Source organism: Hippoglossus hippoglossus, chromosome 13 (genome assembly GCF_009819705.1).
Source record: "Hippoglossus hippoglossus isolate fHipHip1 chromosome 13, fHipHip1.pri, whole genome shotgun sequence".
NCBI lineage: Eukaryota > Metazoa > Chordata > Actinopteri > Pleuronectiformes > Pleuronectidae > Hippoglossus > Hippoglossus hippoglossus.
Genome location: NC_047163.1, coordinates 16434536 through 16453539, shown reverse-complemented (window position 1 = coordinate 16453539; position 19004 = coordinate 16434536). Strand labels below are relative to the sequence as shown.

Here is a 19004-nt window from a genome sequence, read left to right as displayed (position 1 = left end):
TTTGTCACTTGTTACCACTGCCTGACATTATCTGCTGTCAGCTTTCCATCAAAAGCTAATGTCAGAAAAAAAAGCTTATTTCTATCTAAACATATAGTACCTGCCAAATTTTTTGGGAAAAAAACAACTATCACAGCAAAAGAAATAAGAAATGCAAATTTTGGTGAGTTTATAGTTTATGTCCTTTACTTAAAAGTTTAAAATTTAAAAGTGTTCAAGTGGAAAATGTAACTGTCAATAACTGTTCAATGAAATAAAATAAACTGTGGAAATCAGCACCACTGACACTATACATTTTATCAACACCAAATCCAGATTATTATTCCTTATCAGTGCTAGTCCTGATTTAATCTCACTGGGCATTAACTCAACCTAATCCATCTCACATACACACACACCAACATTTCATGTTATTTATTTATAACCAACTAAAAAAATCATGATTCCATCAAAATAAGTTAATTTATTACAAACTGTCAAGGCCTTCATTTCAGTTTCAATAATAAAAGCCTTGGTAAACAATCCTTAAAGAGAAACAGGAGACAACTTGGCTGGCCGGCATGTGTATTCATAAAAGAAAATGGGTCTGTTTTAAAAGGTTAAAAAATTAAATAAACATATTTTACATTCTGAAGACTCTGAATGCATGATACAAACACAACAGGGCTGAGTAACAGAATTGGACTGTGGTGAAGTCCTTCATAGGTGAAATATTATTTCGCTGAGTGAACTGTCGTTTGTGCTGTGTCAGCTGTGCAGAGACTCTGAGAAGAGGCACATGACTGAAGATATGATGAGGTCGTAGTTTCATTGGTAGTTTCACTGAACTGCGATGACACAATGACACTATTTGGCTAAGTGCCAGGCTGGTTACTGAACAGTAGGACCTTGAGTGTTTTACAGCATCAAAGATGTGTGAAACTGCTTTGACAGGTTCACAGAAACAGCTGACAAAAACCTGACATGTGTTTAAACTTACATCCATGCTTTCATTTTATACAACTTTAAATGTGTGAGCGACACTCAGAGCAATGTCCAATGACATCCCGAGGCTCTGAGGCTGGCAGCAGCTCGACATGACACCCTTGTGCTGGATTTACCCGACCCTCATCTGAAGGATATCATGGTACAAGAGGCAGCAGTCATGGCTTTAAGAGGGGAGCAGAAATCCAGAGCCAGACAGACATCAGTCTGATGGAAAGTAAAACCATCTTTTGTCTTATATCATCCATTGGTCTTGGTCTTGGTCTGCTCCCTCCATGTCCACCTGACAGACAGAAGCAGAGCCAGATTACACACTGGTGTTTCTCTGTTTAAGGAGCCGAAAGTAAGGTTAAAAAGGAAACAACACTTGTATGTCTAAAAGTCATTTCAGTGAATTTAGCGCTTTTAATTTGAAAAGATGTCCCATAAATGATATATTAAAGCACCTCGTTGATCTCGCCATCATCGGGTGACTCATTGTAATCATTCATCTCATCCATGTCCTGCATGTCTTCTTCATCTTCAGAGTCTTCCTCGCTGTCTTCCTCATCCTCGTCGTCCTCCTCATCCTCCTCTTCATATCCTGCCTGAGCCCAGTAAATGCAGATGACATATGACATAAATAGATGAAGAGCAAGAACAAAAAAGGGCAAAAGGCAAAACAACAGGCAAATACAAGAAATGGGTTTCAGGTGTTAAACTGAGAGCTCCAACTTGTTGTAAAGCATATGGAATAATGTAACCAGTATCTCTTTCATACTTTCATACAGCAGCAAATCAGTTGTCTGAGCTTTACTTCAATTCATCTGTTGAGATGTGGTGATCTTTACTGTGGCCGTTGTTCTAATACATGTTACAAAAAATGCTGTACCTCAAAAATAGGTTTCCCAATCGGCATCAAGTTGTTGTCCTTCTCTGCAATGCTTTGCAACTGACACAAGAAAAAAGACCAACACACACACACATTAGAGCCTGACTGATAAACTGTCATATACAGTACCTATTGGTACATGGAGGATAGGCAACAAAATTGCTGTACAAAGTTGACAAGGACATGAGGAATTTTACAGACAGTGTCTCAGTGGAAAGGTTTCTACACCATAGAACACATATTTATTCTACAACTGTAAAATGACCAGCTTTGTAAAAATACTTCTCTAATTTACTTCATAACGAAACTTGAGGAGAGCTTCTTGAAAATGTTCATCTGAAGAGTTTATACCGGCTGAAATATCATCACAAGGGAAGTTGTGTTTTCTCCCCTGCCCATTTGTTTGTTTTGTTGAGGCCCTGCCTGATGTGTTGTCTGAGCCTGACACCCCTCATGGTGACACTAGTTTATAATTAAATCGTCCATTTAAATTAATTAATTTGAATTCGAATATGTAACTTTCCACTCAAAGGGGTGTGGTTTTCCACTCTGACTGAAACTCAACGTTCATTGTTGTTCTAACAGTTTTAACCCTGAGATACAGAACTGGTAGTGAGGAAAAAATAAGATTTATGGCTCCTTGCTTTTTATCAGGATACTGTTAAAACACAGTTAACAGTTTCTAAGATAAGATAAGATCAAGTAAATAAGATAAGATCATCCTTTATTAGTCCCACAATGGGGAAAGGTGTAATGTTACAGCAGCAAGAGTCAAAAGTAGGCACCAGTAACATGCAATACTTATGTGTAAGGATATATAAAATACAGAAAAATATGAATGGAATAAAAACAAATATAAGCAGGTTAAAAACAAGAAATATGTGCAGTGTGAGAATATGTACAGTGAATGGGTTGCACATGAACCATTGTATTGCACCGACAGAACGAATATTGCACAGTTAAGAGAGTTAAACCAGAGTTAAAGTGCAGAAGTCCATAATGGGTGTGTGTAGTTCTACTGGGAGGAGTAAACGTGCTCAAGTACAAAAATTCCCACCTGTAGGGAAAGGAGCTTATGATGTAAATATTCTCTGCATTTGTATTTTCCATTTCATTGCCTGTTCTCTCATCCACCTCATTCTGACAATCTACTGACATTCTCTGGCATGGGATCAATAAAGCTCATCTGATCTTATCTGATGAGTGAGTGACACAGAAGATGACGAGATGAACTTAAATGCAACATGTCGAGTGTCACATTCCACGCAAAGAGAGGGTTCATCATGTCAGTGTGTGTGTGTGTGTGTGTGTGTGTGTGTGTGTGTGTGTGTGTGTGTGTGTGTGTCTCAGCAGAGGTGTTGTCGTTTACCCAGGTTTGGTGCTGCTGTTCCTGCTGGTGCAGCTCGGTCTCATCCACGCAGGGTCGGTCCAGGTTGAACCACAGGGTCTCGGTGATCCGGGGGAAGAGAGAGGGGAACAGCGTGGACATGTCTGCCACACACAGGGACAACAACAACAACAACAACAACTGTCAATCTGCTCGTAGCGTGTACAGGGGGAATGTGTTGCTTCTCTAGCCGAGACACAAAGCGTGAAACCTCGGGGGGGTGCACGGCAGAAATGTAGCCACACGACATTTGTCTCGTTTACTGTGATAATAAGCAGATTAACGCAACACAACGCTGCTGGAGAGACACGGTGACTTAATGTGACCCCGAGGATTTAAACTCTTTCTGTGGAGAAACAAAAAAAACCTATAAAGTATAATGAAAACTTAACTATTTATATTCCTGGTTCAAACATCACGTGAAGAGTTATTTTAAGTTAAAGTTAAATACCTGACAATCTCTCGCCGCAGCTTCTCAGAAATTCAAACTAAATCGACCGGAAGCCCTCTGTGTTCCGCTGTAAAGAGTCCTCTCTTCCAGTGTCACCTCGCAAAGGTTCCGCTTGTATGGCAGTAGCACCGCAGGGAAAAGGGAACATGTTATTTGACATTGTATTAAATAACTATTCTACATATCCTAATTTATTTTTCCACATAAACACAGTAACATATCACATTTAAGATATTTTGAGATCCTCACATAATAAGTGTGTATTTTGTCCTGTACTAACTACATTTGACAGCATTCATTTTGACATCCCATAATAGGATGAGCTCAGGTTTGCATTAATAATGTCTCTGTCCAGCTCAGGTGTCCCAGTAAGACGAGTAGTGAGCCAGCGTGCACTTCACAGGGACCCTGGCACAGAAGCAGCTACATATTAGTAATGACATTTTATTTGTAGAGGACTCTTTACACTGATAAAAGTGATTCTGAGAGCATGTAAACGTAACACAATTATATATATGATATTAGCAATAAATATGTATGTTTTTATTTCTACAAAAAAATATATAGTTGTCGACTTAATCTGCATCTGTTGAAAAGACAAGAGATTATTTAATTTTTTCTTAACAATATGTATTTACGTAATCTCAACCAATCTTTTTCCATACAACCATGCAACAAACATTTTATTGTTTTACGCTGCAAAGTGGCGGGAGTCACGTGATTTCTATTGTGGTCTGAGGTCAGGAGGTGGTGCTTCATTTTGGTTCAAAACTTTCCAGCATGGTGACGGGGTCACATCACTCACTGTCATCGGGTAAACTTTGCACTAAAATATGTTTCTGAAACATTTGTGGGTGACAAATATGCACTGCAGTAACAGAATCTTGTTTCATTTTAATCAGCACTGCCTTGTTTTACCGTTTCATTGGACTTTGTGCATCTTGAAGCCATTTTCTCATCTATGGTTGGACGACAATTTCAAGGCAAGGTTATAAACTGTTTTATAACCTTGTTATAACCTATATAAACTGTGTTTTCAGTTTTCACATTGTTACAGAAACAAAAATGAAGTAAGAGGGTTACGTTTAGATATTAGTAATTGGCTTTACACTAAGTATATTTAAAGAAAAGTATTCGCGACACTAACAGGGTTTTCGTGGTGCCGCAGGGTTTCCTTTACCCCGGGGCCGCACTGCCTGTGTTTGCTCTGCTGCTGCGTGAAAGAGCAGCCCCTCCTCTCTTAATCATTGAAGCTCTAGATGTGGATGTAGATGTATACTAAAATTACAAACAAAAAGAAATTCAGCAATCATTCATTTTTATCATTTGTGCTTTTTTCAACTTCGACCTGTCAAAAATGTCTTCTGTTGAAAGGGCCAATAGAAAACCACTAACAAACAAATAATCAAATCCCATTCTTTTCATCCATTCTATCTAATAGCATCACAGTGTAGGGAATGTAGGGTCTACAGCTATTACCCCACTTAGGGCCCATTACAAGAGATGGACGAATGATAGACCTACACAACCCCTATTTTGATTAATCATTGAATTGTACTCTATATATTACCACACACTATACACACCCTCATTTTACACTGTGTGCATGCATGCGTGCGTGCACGCGCAAGAGTAGACCTTGAGATAAGACAAACCCTCCTGACTGGAAGATGCAATAAAACACAGAATACCACACACCCACACACTTGTGAGACAGACAGACTTTGGACTTTGGAAATATTTTTTACTTTTATAGAGCCAACCTTATTTTCAGTCATGCTCTGCTCACCCAGACAGACAGATGTGCGTCTTCGGCCTTGATCTTGTTTAGTCTTGTCAAGTGTGTAAAGGGTGCAGACACCAATTTGTCAGATAATCCCTTCAGGAAGGAATCATTACACACTTGAATAAGGTAAAGTGACTCTGTTCCTAATAACTTAACTTTCTCATCGGTCTGTGTTACATGTATTTACAACATAGAAGTAGCCACTGTTTTTATACTATGAGTGAATGCATTACTTATTGAATTACTCGGTTTGTAGTTTAGGTTTACAGATTTCTTTTACAAGATGTACAACAGTCTGAATGGTTCATGTACAGGTTCTGTTTACAACATAGGAATATTTTTACGAGTTTAGCAGTTTGTTTTATTTGTATATTTTTGTTTTATGTTATTCTGTTTCTAAAATGGATACATAGGATTATAGATAGGTTTTTGACTCTCTGACTGATTTCAGCTACATACATAATTTGGTATGTGTACATATAGTCTCTTTGTTTTGACATCTTTTTCGTAGTTTTATCTTTTTCTCATATCCATCCTTCGTCACATAGAAAGGAAAAAGAAAATAAGCGACCATCTCCCAAGGGAAAACACTAGGTTGTATAAATCTGAATTATTATGCTTTCATTTCTCTAAGAGGTTACAGAGTAGTACAACCATGTGTATTACAAATTTCAGAACCTGAAAAAAAACAACATATTCCGATGACTCAGTGGGTCAAAGACCATCAGAAATGAGTCTAAGACTTGAAAGGTTAAAGTTCATATATGTAACATACTAGAAAATGACAATATGTATTATGAATTTGTAGAATTGGTGAAATACAAATTGCTTTTAAATGAGAAAGACAGTTGTAGTTGTGCATTTCTGTGACCGTCACACAAGTCACACAAATAGTCACACAAATAAACAAAACCATGAAAGGACATGAAAACATTATATATTTTTACAGATTCTGTTTGAACCAAACATCTGCGATATGGAAAATAAAAAAATGGCAAATTAATTAATTTGTATCGGTGATTAATCTCATGAACATAAGTTAACTATGAGGAGACTTTTCTTAACATATAAAAAACCTAAGAAAAGTTGACAAAAACTGCTCAAAAACGTTGTTAATAAATTTGTATGTCCTTCCAAAGCTCAACTATGCCACAAATGGTGCATCCTCCCCAGAAGTACACTCTCTCAGCCTAGAATTAGAGATGAGAAATACAAACAAAATGAGTAAATATAGATATCACAGTATTACATATGTGTAATGTTACTAAAAGAGCTCTTCTGACGATAATGAAAGGCCCCAAACATTTTGAATCAGCTGTCTGGGTGACAGTTGGGAATTCAAACTTTTGACTGATGCTGTAAATTAGCCATTATCCCATTATCTTTCCTGTTTTCTCGATAATTGATGTATGTTGATGCCTCCCTCCCTCCAGCAGAACCATGTGGGTTGTCCTTTCCTTGCTGATGGCCCTCTGCAGTGGTGCTCTGTCTCTGGACAAACTCAACATGTGCATGGATGGCAAACACCACAAAGTAGAGCCGGGCCGTGAGGGAGACCTTTACGCTCAGGTGACAAATTGGAATCAAAGAGCAGAGATACAATTGGGATGTGATGGTTTGGGCTCACAGCCTCTTTGCTCTTCCTCTCCAGTGCTCTCCCTGGCGCGACAATGCGTGCTGCACGGCCAATACCAGCTCAGCAGCCCACAACGATGACTCCTACCTGTACAACTTCAATTGGGATCACTGCGGTATTATGAGCAAACGGTGCAAGGAACATTTCATCCAGGACACTTGCTTCCACGAGTGCTCGCCACACTTGGGACCCTGGATACAGGAAGTGTGTACTGTGCGCCTTGTGTGTCTGCACTTAGAACACTAGATGGCAGCATAAGAAGTTGAGAGGGCTGAAGGGGGCTTGTCAGGATAGCTAAAATAATCCATGTATACAGTGAGTTGCCTCAGTGGCAGGATGTAATCAAGTACATTTGTCACGTAGTTGTGCTTTCAGTGAGCAGATATATTTTCAGATATTCTTTCACTTTTAACCCACAACATTTTCACAAAGCATGACGTTACATGTTCATATTTATAATATTTTTAATGATGATGATGGAGTAGACTTTTGCATCAGACAATAGGCTACACTTAGCAAGTACTTTTACTTTTAATACTTCATATTATATTTAAAAACTCACTTTAACTCAAGTAGAAAAGTTAACATGGTACATTTACTTTTAAAACTTTAACTTGTACTACTTGTGGAGACCTTCATACCTCATCTTACATGTCATAGCATTGCAGCTGTTTTCTGAAAATCTGGATCATACGTCAATTGTGTGTGTGTGTGTGTGTGTGTGTGTGTGTGTGTGTGTGTGTGTGTGTGTGTGTGTGTGTGTGTGTGTGTGTGTGTGTGTGTGTGTGTGTGTGTGTCTGTAGGTGGATCAGACCTGGCGTAAGCAACGTGTCTTGGATGTGCCTCTGTGTATGGAGGACTGCAACGCTTGGTGGGAAGACTGCAGGAATGATTACACCTGCAAGACTGATTGGCACAAGGGATGGGACTGGAGCTCAGGCAAGAACAAAACACGTACATACACACACACACACACACACACACACACACACACACACACATGCATGCATACGCACATGCAAAGAGACCATTGCATACATCAAGACTTGCTCACATTTCCTTGTTTAACTTACACACATTTACCCATGTCTTACACACAAATAAGTCTACATGTGTACACAATGTCTTACATGCATAGACTCACTTGTAAACTCGTTGCCAGGTTACTAGTACATTTATGAAATCATCTCTCTATCTCATACAGGTATTAACAAATGCCCTAAAGACAGCCAGTGCAGAATCTGGACTGAAGTTTACCCCACACCCAAGTCCATGTGTGAACAGATCTGGTCCAAGTCCTACCTTTATACCACCTACACCAAAACGTCAGGCCGCTGCATGCAGCTGTGGTTCACTGGGCCGAACCCCAACAAGAAAGTGGCCCAGCACTACATCAACAATGCACGGCAACACCAGAGCTTCACCTTGTCAATGCTGCTTTTCCTGGCTGTTGCACCTCTCTCTGTAGTGATGCACTGACATGATATGCACATCATGCTGTCATGTGTCCCCATAGTGGTTCCAATAAAACTGTTCATATCATATCATGTCGCTGTTGCTTTCTAGTCCTGTTCTGTCTAGTTCCCAGTTGAACTCTCCCTAATCTGCATCTGCTTCATTTTTCATTGTGATTTTTAGTTCCCTTGTCCTTCTTTTCAATTCCTTATTTCGTGCCCAGACAACAATTGCCAGAGTCCATGTCGCTCTGATAGTTTCCTTCTTGCTTGTACACAACAAGTAAAAGCTGTTGTACTCATATGTTGTACATGTGTTCACATGCACGGACATTCACCACCAAAATGTGAACATAGCCAAAACACAAGGCAGCACAGCAGTTTGGTGTCTAGAAAAATCATACGTTTGAAAATCTGTGGATAAAGAAAATAAAACAAAAATAAACTCATACATCTGGACAAGGCCACATACTCTATTACTGCAAAGCTCAGGGAGGACATCACTCATATAAGTGCAGACTATGGATCAGCTTAATAACCCCTTTATAACCTCAACCGCCAGTGAGGAAACTGTCAAACTGACCTAGGATCTGCTTTGAGGGAAAATGTCTCTCTACACTGTGACTGAGCACTGGGCTCCACTGCCTGGTAATTATGGGGTTCCAGTCAGTTGTGTGTGTGTGTGTGTGTGTGTGTGTGTGTGTGTGTGTGTGTGTGTGTGTGTGTGTGTGTGTGTGTGTGTGTGTGTGTGTGTGTGTGTGTGTGTGTGTGTAGTTATTTTGGTACCTCTTTAGGACCTTTTCAGCATAAACACTGGACAAGTAGACCTCACGGGGACCAAAGGCTGGTAATGAAATAAAACATCAACTCTGAGCTCCTGGTTAAGGTTAGCGGTCAGATATGATTTGTGGTTAGGTTGTGAGTGTGTGTGTGTTTGTGTGTCAGGGTTTGTGTGTTTGTGCCACTGCCACGTGTCAATGTGTTCTCACAGGTCTTTGACTAAGCCTTGTGATTGGTCAGCTGGGGTGTGTATCTACAAGACTTCATGACAGGACCTTGGCTGATCCAAGATAAGTGTCAGATATACAATATATTATCAATGTGTTTGCACTGTGTAGTTTCATAATCAAGGCCCTTGGGTGATTAATTGTTCAAAAAGACGTAACTGATGCAGTCCACAGTGTCTTTATATTTCTGAAAATGTTTTATCCCCGGACACATAGACGTGTCAAAGTGCTGCTCCATTTCTGAGGCTGATAATCAACCAACTTCCTGATTACACTTTTGTAAAATTCAGCATTGCAAGTTCATCCCTTTCCCTTTTCTGTGGCCTGGTATAGAACTACTGCAGAAGTTTAATACTGACCAAAAGATTTTAGTCAAGTGTCAGCATAGCAATGCACCAATACTTTCTGTAACCAGAAGACTTAAAAGAGGACTTAATGTGCGTTTGAGTATGTTTCAGCCATCACCATCAGTTTGTCATAAACACATCAGTTTGATGCACTTGACCACGACTTGGTGTCAAGCTGAGCCTAAAAAGCCCTCACGCTAGCAGACTGATTCCAGTGTTCTAAAGCAGCACTATCACAAAGAACAGACACTGGCATCTGGCCTCAGCCTCAGGCTCAAACTAACAAAACCTGAAGTTTTGGGGTGTGTAATGGGCTTTAAAGCCTCGTGGTGCTCGCTTTGGCATGGCTAAAACCTAAAAGTGCAGTGGTGGCTTAAGAAATAGAGCGGGTTGTCCACTAGACAGAAGCTCTGTGGTTCAATGCCTGGCTCCTCCAGTCTGAATGAAGTGCTTGAGACCCTGAAGCCCACATTGTGTTGTTTGAATAAGTGAGTGCAACGTGTATTGTCTTGCAACATATAATAATTGAAGTCAATTTAGTAGACTAATAATGTAACAGTGTTCACAGACAATTGTGGTAATGCATATGAAGAAAATGTTTTTAAAAGTTATTTGTAAGACATTTTTGCAGACAAAGTAGTTCCATTATTATCTTGCAAACACATACTTTTACAATCTCTGCATGTAGATATATTGTTAAATTACATATTTTACAGTCTTTTACAGTGAACTGACACACACAGGGACACACACAGTGTGATGCAATAGCCAGAAATAGCTTTGGGATGGCTGCTGTCCTGTGGCTATTAATACTTAGCTTTTCTGAGGTCATTGGCTGCACACACACCACCCTGCCAAACTCTCTCTCATTCTCACTTTAACTCTAATTCTTTTTTGCTTTGGGTGTGTGAGTGTGGGGGTCATACCAAATTTTATGATTCAGACTTTTTGTGGGCAACCAGAGGTATAAAAAAATAAACACCAAAATGGCTAAAGTCCTAATAAAGGGCAATTATCTCCAAAGTGGGTTGGTTGTTTCCTGTGGTTTCCCTTTCCTGCCTCTAGGTGAACAGTTACACTTTGTGTGTGTGTGTGTGTGTGTGTGTGTGTGTGTGTGTGTGTGTGTGTGTGTGTGTGTGTGTGTGTGTGTGTGTGTGTGGGTGGGTGGGTGGGTGGGTGGGTCGGTGGGTGAGTGTGGAAAAGAAAAGAATTGCATAATTGGATTGGATTGTGAAGCTGTTGAGAAATTAGCGTGGCCTTGTCAGCGGCTGCCACTAGAGCCATGATAGTATGAGGGTGGGGAGGAAATAACACAGGCAACCTATAGGTAATAAATTCCATCAAGTATATAAAGTATACCAGGAGCTACAATGTATTTTAGTTATTTTGCTTTTTATCCATATAGGTGAAAATTTGAAAAAATGTTCTTGAAAATCTCTCAATGGCCAATACCCACAGATATATAGAAATTGGAAGGAAATATTAGGTACTCCAAGAATGCTCAGTGATGAAAAACTAAGTAAAAATGTGTGTAGTTAAGAGTGGAAGAAATGCATTTAAAATGTTCTAAAAGGTACAAAAGTATTATGAGAATCAAAAATAAAAGTAAAAATACTATAATAATAATAAAAATAAACTTTATTTGTATAGCACTATTCTTAACAAGGTTACAAAGTGCTTTACAGTGAAGAAGAACTAAACAACAGTAAAAAAAAAACAATACAAACAACAGAGGGATGAACAACATAAAAATACTGGGAGGTGAAAAACATCAAGAGTGGGAAGATAAAATCCAGCAACGATTAAGTATTCATAAATGCTTCACGATAAAGGAAAGTTTTAAGAAGAGATTTTAATGATGTAATAAGTAATTTAGTAATTTGGAGCAACAGACCCTGTCAGATTGTTGTATTATTGGGTATTTTATTACTGGATTATTATTGAAATTTCTGCATCGTGTGTACAAACCATTTTAATGTTGTGGATTGTAATGTTTTATTTTGTATTAGTTGTTTCGTTTATCAAATCCAATCTTCCAAAAATAACTAAAGCAATCATCAAAAAGCTAGTGGAGTTTAAGAAAAGTTAAATATTGTCTATGTAGTGGAAGACTTAATAAAATGAAAGTACCTCATAACTGTAGAGAAGATGAATAAATGTAGTTTCTTTCCATTACTCCTCTTCTCTCTTCTTTCCTTTACTTATCTTTCTCTCCATCCCTCCTTTCCTCCTCTCAGTATCTTCATCCCTCCCTCCCTATTACAAGCTAGCTGGGGACAAACACAACAAGAAACCAACATCGGGTGACTGATTCACCAAAATAAAATGCCTACCTTTGATTTCCCCTTCGGCCTGTTTTATTTTGAAGCTGCCACCAGGAAGTGTAGCAGCAGACAGTGTGTGGGTGCTGACGCGGGTCGCCCCCCGCTGCAGCTCCCCGGGCTCCACTGTGGATTTACATGCTCTGATTTCCGTGGGAGTGGGAAGTTTAGAGAGGAGGGTGGCGGAGCCTTTCAGGAGCCGAGGAGCCAGCCGCCAACAGCGCAACTTTACAACTTAACAACCTAACAACCGGACTCTGCTACAGGCTGCCCGCCGTCTGAAGAGCGACTTTTCTTGGGCTGTTTTCCGCCCCTGTCCGCTGACTCTGGAGCTGGGAGTGGGAGCCCTGTTTTTTTTCCCCCGGAGAAGTCGGGAAACAGCTTGAGTCGAACCCGGGTTGAAGGGCTGTGGCCATGGCCGGGGGAGGCGGTGGCGGTGGTGGGGTTGTGTCTCCGTTGGGGCCCGCACCGCCGATGTGGTATCACCGGGACCTGAGTCGAGCCGCGGCCGAGGAGCTGCTCGCCCGGGCCGGGAGGGACGGCAGCTTCCTGGTGCGGGACAGCGAGAGCGTCAACGGGGCTTACGCTCTGTGCGTACTGTAAGTAACTCCAACGCAGAAAACACACGCTTGTATGGTCTCCAACGTGTGTGAGTGTGAGTGTGAGTGTGTGAGTGTGTGTGTGTGTGTGTGTGTGTGTGCGCGGCCCCATTTTGCTTTGTGTACCAGGAAAAGTTCTGCCCCTGCCAACGTGTAGTTTTTAAAACGGCATTTTAAAGTTTTAACAGTGAGCACACACGCGTTCCTAGAGTCCAAAGTCGCCACCCACTAGCATGGGCATGATTCTGTCACAGCTTCCCTGTGTCGTACAAAGACACTCGCCTCACAGGATCAGATCAACATGTACCAGTTGAATCCTGAGTAAACAAGCCCAACTCATTTGTTTACTTTCCCCTGGAAGTCAGATAGGGGGGGGAGAGAGAGAGAGAGGGGAGGGGGGGGGAGAGAGAGACTGTGTGACTGCCCCAGATCTGAAGCTCCTGCCGGGGCTCGGAGCTCCAGGGCCTGTCCCTGTCTGTCTCCTCAGTCTGATGTGGTCGCCTGCAGGGCTGTATTTTTATTTATTTACAGGGCTCTCTGCTACAGTCAGCCTGCGGGTAGCGAGCAGTGGCATTACAGTGACTGGCGGTGGAGGTAAATAGAAAGCATCTGATGGTTTTAATTTAAGGGCTCCTTCAACAAAGTGCAGAGGGTGAAGCAGCTGACTTAGTATTATCTTCCCAGACACAACATGCATCTCAAAATAACAATGTGAATGCGAGGCCAGTGTAGTTAACAGGGTGCATCCTCTTTGCTAAACAGCAGAGAGGAAACGCTTCGCCGCCAACCATCTCCAGGACAGTTTAGCCACAAACACATGAAACACAATATAAAAGGCATAAAACAAAACCACGAAAACATATTCAAAGGTAATACAGTTGTCAATACAGAATCATCACTCATTCCAGCTTACTGCCGAATCGAATGTCGCGAGACAAGTTTGTAACATTTTATGTGACAAGTATGTGACCATTTCCACTCACAGTCTGTGAGAAGACAACCTGAGCTGTGTAAAAGTCTCTATCAAATGCTCTTCAATGTACGTTGTAGTGCAGGTATATAAAGATGTATAGAATAGAGAGAGAGAGAGAGAGAGAGAGAGAGAGAGAGAGAGAGAGAGAGAGAGAGAGAGAGAGAGAGAGAGAGTGTGTATCAGGTCAAGTGTCACATGTTGAATGTTCAAACTCAAACAAACGATTGCGGTGATTCACATTCTACTCAGAATCAGAATTCTTTTTATTGCCAAGTATATTTACATATACAGGAAATTGCCTTGGTGTGGTTGGTGCCTTTGGACATAACAACAAATCGGACATAAAACAACAATATATACAGAAAAAACAATAGGCACGTGCGGTGCTAAGGTGCAGTGATTGGTTCCGGATAGTGCCAACAATATATAAGTTATAAGTTATGTGCGGGGGGGGGCAGAGTCAGTGTGATGCAGGGGGCTTGTTTGTGAGCCCCACTGCCATGGGGAAAAGTAAACAGATGCAGCAAATAAAAAGGCAGATGCAGCCATGTGACCCAGTGCTCTGACATTGACTCGACCTACATCCCCCTATCTGACAGTTCACCCCATGCTGAGCTCAGTGAATATGTGCACGTCAGCGTTGCATGCTTTACTTACCCTGTGTGAATATGCAAAATATATAAGAACAGGCCAAAGTTAGTATTTGATGAGAAACTATTTTGATAATTGCGATATAAGTTCAGTCTTAAAAGCATAATATGGTTAATATATACTTGTTTCCACTCTTCCATTGTGTTGATATGTTGCGCTTCCTTAGTTTTACATTATTGGTTCGACAAAGCGAGATATTTTCAGCTCACACGCTCACCTTTTTTGACATTTTGTACATTAAATGATTGTCGTGTAACAATACTGTTTACTACATTTCTCTTGTCATGTGCAAAACCTTAAAAGTACAGTAGGTCTGCCATACATTATTCTACTGGTCTATTAAAGTTACACAGTCAAAGAGATTAACACCAGTGACAAAATATTACTTTTCAGTCACAGCTGGATGCATTGCTAACTCAGTACGTTGCACTCTGACCAGCAACATTCCACACGTCCATGCATCATCCCTTTTCCGGATTTGCTCCCGCCTCCACCTCTCCCTTCCTTTTACCCTTTCACCTTTCACATCACTGACTTGGCTTGATCTCAGAAGGTTTTTTCTTCACGATGAATGAAACTTTTCAGGGACACATGTCTGTGAAATGATGCTTCATGATCATAGTTGGTGTGTTTTGTAAGTTTTTCCTCACTGTGGCATAACACGTCAAAAATAAAACAGAATGGGCATCTTTACTGTTTACTGTCATTCCAAAATAACTAATACTGCTTGAATACTGTGCTCTTATTAATCTGAATGTCTGGATTCATGGTTAGATTGTGGAAGCCATGGAGCAGGATTATGGTTCTAATAGGGAAACTGAAACTGAACATTTATTATTCCTCTGTTACACTCATCATTTCCCTTATTCCCTGTCACTGATTATACTGTAGTACTCATGATGGTAGAATTAAGAGTTTTTACCGGTGGTATTTAAAAATATATTGCAGATTTAGAGATACACAAATAAATAAATGGTTTGGATTTTAATATTAAAATGGAAAATTTAGATTGAGATAATGGGCTGCATAGAAGTGTGTATAAATATATTTAAAGTTGTATACATGCAGATTCTAAATGATTCTGTTTGAGTGAAATTACAGATGTTTATGAGGCTGTTGTTCAAGACGGATCTGCTCATGACAGTTACAGTCCAAGCAGAAGTCAATGATTATTTGGATATTAATTATGTTCTCATGTCATTCAACACTACTGATGATCCTGATGCCTCGTATGGGAAATTGCAAGGCGTAATAAAACCCTTAGTGCGACAGACAGGTTTTTATCTTTTTCAAATTATACGTTTTTGTAACTTAATACCCATAGAAAAAATACATGTTTTTACTATGACCATTTTTTATTTAATGATAATAATTAATAAATCCTTGAATCCATGTGGATATTTCTGTCAGATGTAATGAAATCCCCTCCGCGTGCTCCTGATGTATCACGTTCTCAAGAACGAGACGGACGCCACGTTGTTAAATCGATTTTCATCACACTAAAGGGAAGTCAAACCTTAACTGATGTCTTCAGCTGTCACTCCACAAAGTAATGTTTTCACATCATACATAGTCAAATTATCACAGTTCACAGTGTAAACCTGCTCTGCCTCTAGTCATGTGGACCACTGTGGTCTGATCAGTTTGAAGAGAAACAAGGTGTCTGTCTGTTGTATGTCTTTGAGAACAAGAGGCCAATATCTCCTAACAACCCCTGAAGCTATAGAGGACAAGATAATATGGTCAGACAACACATTCATTTGTCACCATTGTTGGCTTTTTCTAATAGTGCGCGGCTAAAAACAAAACCGAAAATATTTCCATGAAGTCAAATGTGAATCACCAGAGGCTTGACAAGGTTCCAGACGGCTGGATGGCAGACTGTCTTTAGTCAGAGCCTCGGTGCTGCATCCTGGGTGCTAAGGGCTGAGGTGTGTAACACGTCCTCATCACCGTTGAATGACATCTCCTTTATCTCCTGGGCCATTTAGCTTCCTCACTCCACTGTCTAACAAAACAAAGTAAAAAAACTCAACCTGAAATGTCACTGTAACTGTTGTAGACAAATTGTCAAACCATGTAACATATTCAGATATAACTTCACTATGTTTTCTGTTGAGTGCAGTCAGATGATCTTTGCAAGCAGGTGCGTTGCAACAGAGTAGGCAAAGCCGGCAATTTCCTGTTGCCTCGAAGAACCCCAAGAACACCAGATTTAAAGCAACGACAATTTTCTGTGATTCACTCTGCTCAGGAGACTGCTATGACTCCATGGTTGGAAACCTCCTAAGGAGGCCTCATGTCCGAAATTTTAGTGGTTTGGTTGAAGACTACACTAACTGTGTCCCAATTCAGGGGCTGCTTCCTTTGGAGGACGCTGTCTACGCGGTCACAATGGAGGCAGACTCCGTGGTCCGCGTAGATCGCGAAGACCGAAATGAATGTGACGATCTGGTCTACAGAGCATTTCCATGATCGGTGTCACTAGCTTGTCCTACTGTTATCACTGTCGCCTAGTAACAGAGCTGCAGTTGGACATGACAAGAAAGTTTTAATACCCCTTGGTTTTTTAACATGTGCACTGTTAGCTGTTCGGTTGAATTGAAGTGTGATACTGAAGCATCAGACATCTCATTGCTTGCCGTGGCCATAACCTCTTTGAAAAATAGCTTGTCACCGAAGCACAATGAAGTCAGTTTGGTTTGATGTAGGTTCGTCCAACGTCAGTTTTGCCTGGGACCCCCAAGTCCCTTGAAATGCTCCTGTTTATAAGAATGCACTGTGGAAGCTCATCACACACTGTTTGAGGACCTTGCCCACTACTCACCTGGATGATCAGTTTTGACCTGAACACGGCCACTAGACATGGCTTCTTTCTTGTTGAGCGTGTCCTCGTGACTCACATACACAGACATTTGTACTTCTTTTTTGAGGACTTTGGAGTGTGTGTTTAGGAAGTGTTTCCACTCTGCTGCTGTCTGAGAATAGAAGACGCTGTAACAGCAGTGGGACAGACTCCCGGTCACTTTGTTTGTAGGCCTTTGCCTTTCACTTCCTCTAGCTGTAAATGTTAGTCTGTAGAGTTCAGAATTATATGGTAATTCTCTGACCTGTTTTAGGAAGTGACTGGGACTGTTTTGCAATGAAAAGTGCGATAATTATAGCGCATCAGTTTGTTTAGTTGTGTGTGAGGGGTGTTTGATATTTATTTACCTCACATAGTTGCCGATGTTACATCCTCAATTATTTGCATTTGAAACCACTGAAAATCACTGCTTATAGAAGCACTTTATGAATGTGTGAAGCTGCAAATGTCACTGTACAGTGATGTACATAAAACATTTATTTACCATGTTAGCCATGCTCAGCATTTATCCGCTTTTGTGTGAATTGTGATTTGTGTGGGGTCTTGATTGAGAAGATGTTTGGATGCAGATGTGCAGCCTTTACACTACGCTTATGCTAACTGTCATGAAGAGAGAAATCCCTCTGAAAATGGGATTTCTCTTTAACAGCTTCTCTTTAGCCACGTCATCTTCTTTTGTAAATAGGATCAATGAGATATTATTGTTACCCATGCCATTTATGTTGGCTGTCTCCTGTCAGTGGTAGGACTGAACAGACCTGGTACACAAAGTTGACAACAGGGCGGCCTATGAGGCAGGAAATATACCTGGTGATTGGAAAATCAGTATTGAGTATGTGTGTATTATTGGATGAGAAGGTAGAACTCTAACAGGACAGAGGGAGTCAGTGGGGCAGTCATTACCCTCAACACAGGCCCTTGTTGACATTACACACACACTCTGTATGCCTTGGGTCTCTGTCTATCCCATAATAAACCCCTCTTTCTCTCTCCAGCTCCCTCCCCTGTTATAACTTTGCTGATACTGAAACAATAGTATTTATTTCCCAGACCCACAGAGAATCTCATCAACTGCCAACAGGAAGACCAACCCCCCCCACACACACACACACACACACACACACACACACACACACACACACACACACACACACCGATACACACACCGATACACACAAAGATACACACAAACACACTGCTGTCCACTGTGTATGGATCCTGTGCCACTGCACCCACAATGCACTGTGTTTAAAATGTGACAGGATTAAATATGGATATAGTTTCACAGGCCAGATAGACAAAGGAACAGTTCATCTCACTGAAGCTGTTTATAGACGGACATGAACGCCAGGCACAAATATTTATCAAGTTTATACTGTCAGTGTGGCCAACTGCAATATACATTATGTATGGAACTCATGCTGGCAACGGTCTTGTGAATATTCTGGATATAAATCAGCTCAAATTGGAAACCTGTATTCAGTGTGTCCTGGTGGTTTAGCCAAGTACAGTTTAACTCCATCGTCTGTGTGCGGTCAGGTCAAAGCGGTGATGTCAAATTAAGAAAACACCTGAAAACTGGACATCCAACAGGTTGTGGCATCGGCTCCGCTACAGCTGGAAGTTTTAAGAAGCAGGCTGTAAATACATAATTGCCCTCAGTGAGGAAGT

General features: G+C 40.7%; 3 protein-coding genes across 4 annotated transcripts in view; 2 read left to right on the top strand and 1 right to left on the bottom strand.

Annotated features, from left to right (window-relative positions):
- Window positions 1–396: 396 nt before the first annotated feature.
- anapc15 (anaphase promoting complex subunit 15) lies at window positions 397–3817 on the bottom strand. Its single transcript, XM_034604154.1, has 5 exons — window positions 3694–3817; window positions 3225–3346; window positions 1856–1915; window positions 1431–1571; window positions 397–1267 (listed from the first exon to the last, which is right to left on the bottom strand). Exons 2-5 carry the CDS (start codon window positions 3342–3344, stop codon window positions 1220–1222), a joined length of 369 nt encoding a protein of 122 aa, XP_034460045.1. The 5' UTR covers window positions 3345–3346; window positions 3694–3817; the 3' UTR covers window positions 397–1219.
- A 1629-nt stretch (window positions 3818–5446) lies between these two features.
- On the top strand, window positions 5447–9028 carry folr (folate receptor). 2 transcript variants are annotated; one of them, XM_034604997.1, is made up of 5 exons: window positions 5447–5605; window positions 6913–7048; window positions 7131–7319; window positions 7919–8054; window positions 8320–9028. In XM_034604997.1, exons 2-5 carry the CDS (start codon window positions 6920–6922, stop codon window positions 8592–8594), a joined length of 729 nt encoding a protein of 242 aa, XP_034460888.1. In that variant the 5' UTR covers window positions 5447–5605; window positions 6913–6919; the 3' UTR covers window positions 8595–9028. The 2 variants fall into 2 exon arrangements, with proteins under 2 accessions (XP_034460888.1, XP_034460887.1); XM_034604996.1 differs by having other exon boundaries at window positions 5453–5605; window positions 6916–7048.
- Window positions 9029–12309: 3281 nt separating this feature from the next.
- inppl1a (inositol polyphosphate phosphatase-like 1a) overlaps window positions 12310–19004 on the top strand; it is a 27833-nt gene continuing 21138 nt past the window's right edge. Inside the window, exon 1 of the mRNA XM_034604390.1 lies at window positions 12310–12843. Within this exon, the coding sequence (XP_034460281.1) occupies window positions 12659–12843 (185 nt within the window). The 5' untranslated portion in view covers window positions 12310–12658. The remainder of the gene's footprint in view (window positions 12844–19004) is intronic.

Excerpts from the sequence above, each read along its gene's own strand:
- folr (XM_034604997.1), top strand. The coding sequence starts at position 6,920 with ATGTGGGTTGTCCTTTCCTTGCTGATGGCCCTCTGCAGTGGTGCTCTG. Across the intron at positions 7,320-7,918 it reads TGGGACCCTGGATACAGGAA|GTGGATCAGACCTGGCGTAA; the intron begins GTGTGTACTGTG and ends GTGTGTCTGTAG. Across the intron at positions 8,055-8,319 it reads GGGATGGGACTGGAGCTCAG|GTATTAACAAATGCCCTAAA; the intron begins GCAAGAACAAAA and ends TATCTCATACAG.
- anapc15 (XM_034604154.1), bottom strand. The coding sequence starts at position 3,344 with ATGTCCACGCTGTTCCCCTCTCTCTTCCCCCGGATCACCGAGACCCTG. Across the intron at positions 1,916-3,224 it reads AACAGCAGCACCAAACCTGG|TTGCAAAGCATTGCAGAGAA; the intron begins GTAAACGACAAC and ends TTCTTGTGTCAG. Across the intron at positions 1,268-1,430 it reads ATGATGGCGAGATCAACGAG|GTGGACATGGAGGGAGCAGA; the intron begins GTGCTTTAATAT and ends TCTGTCTGTCAG.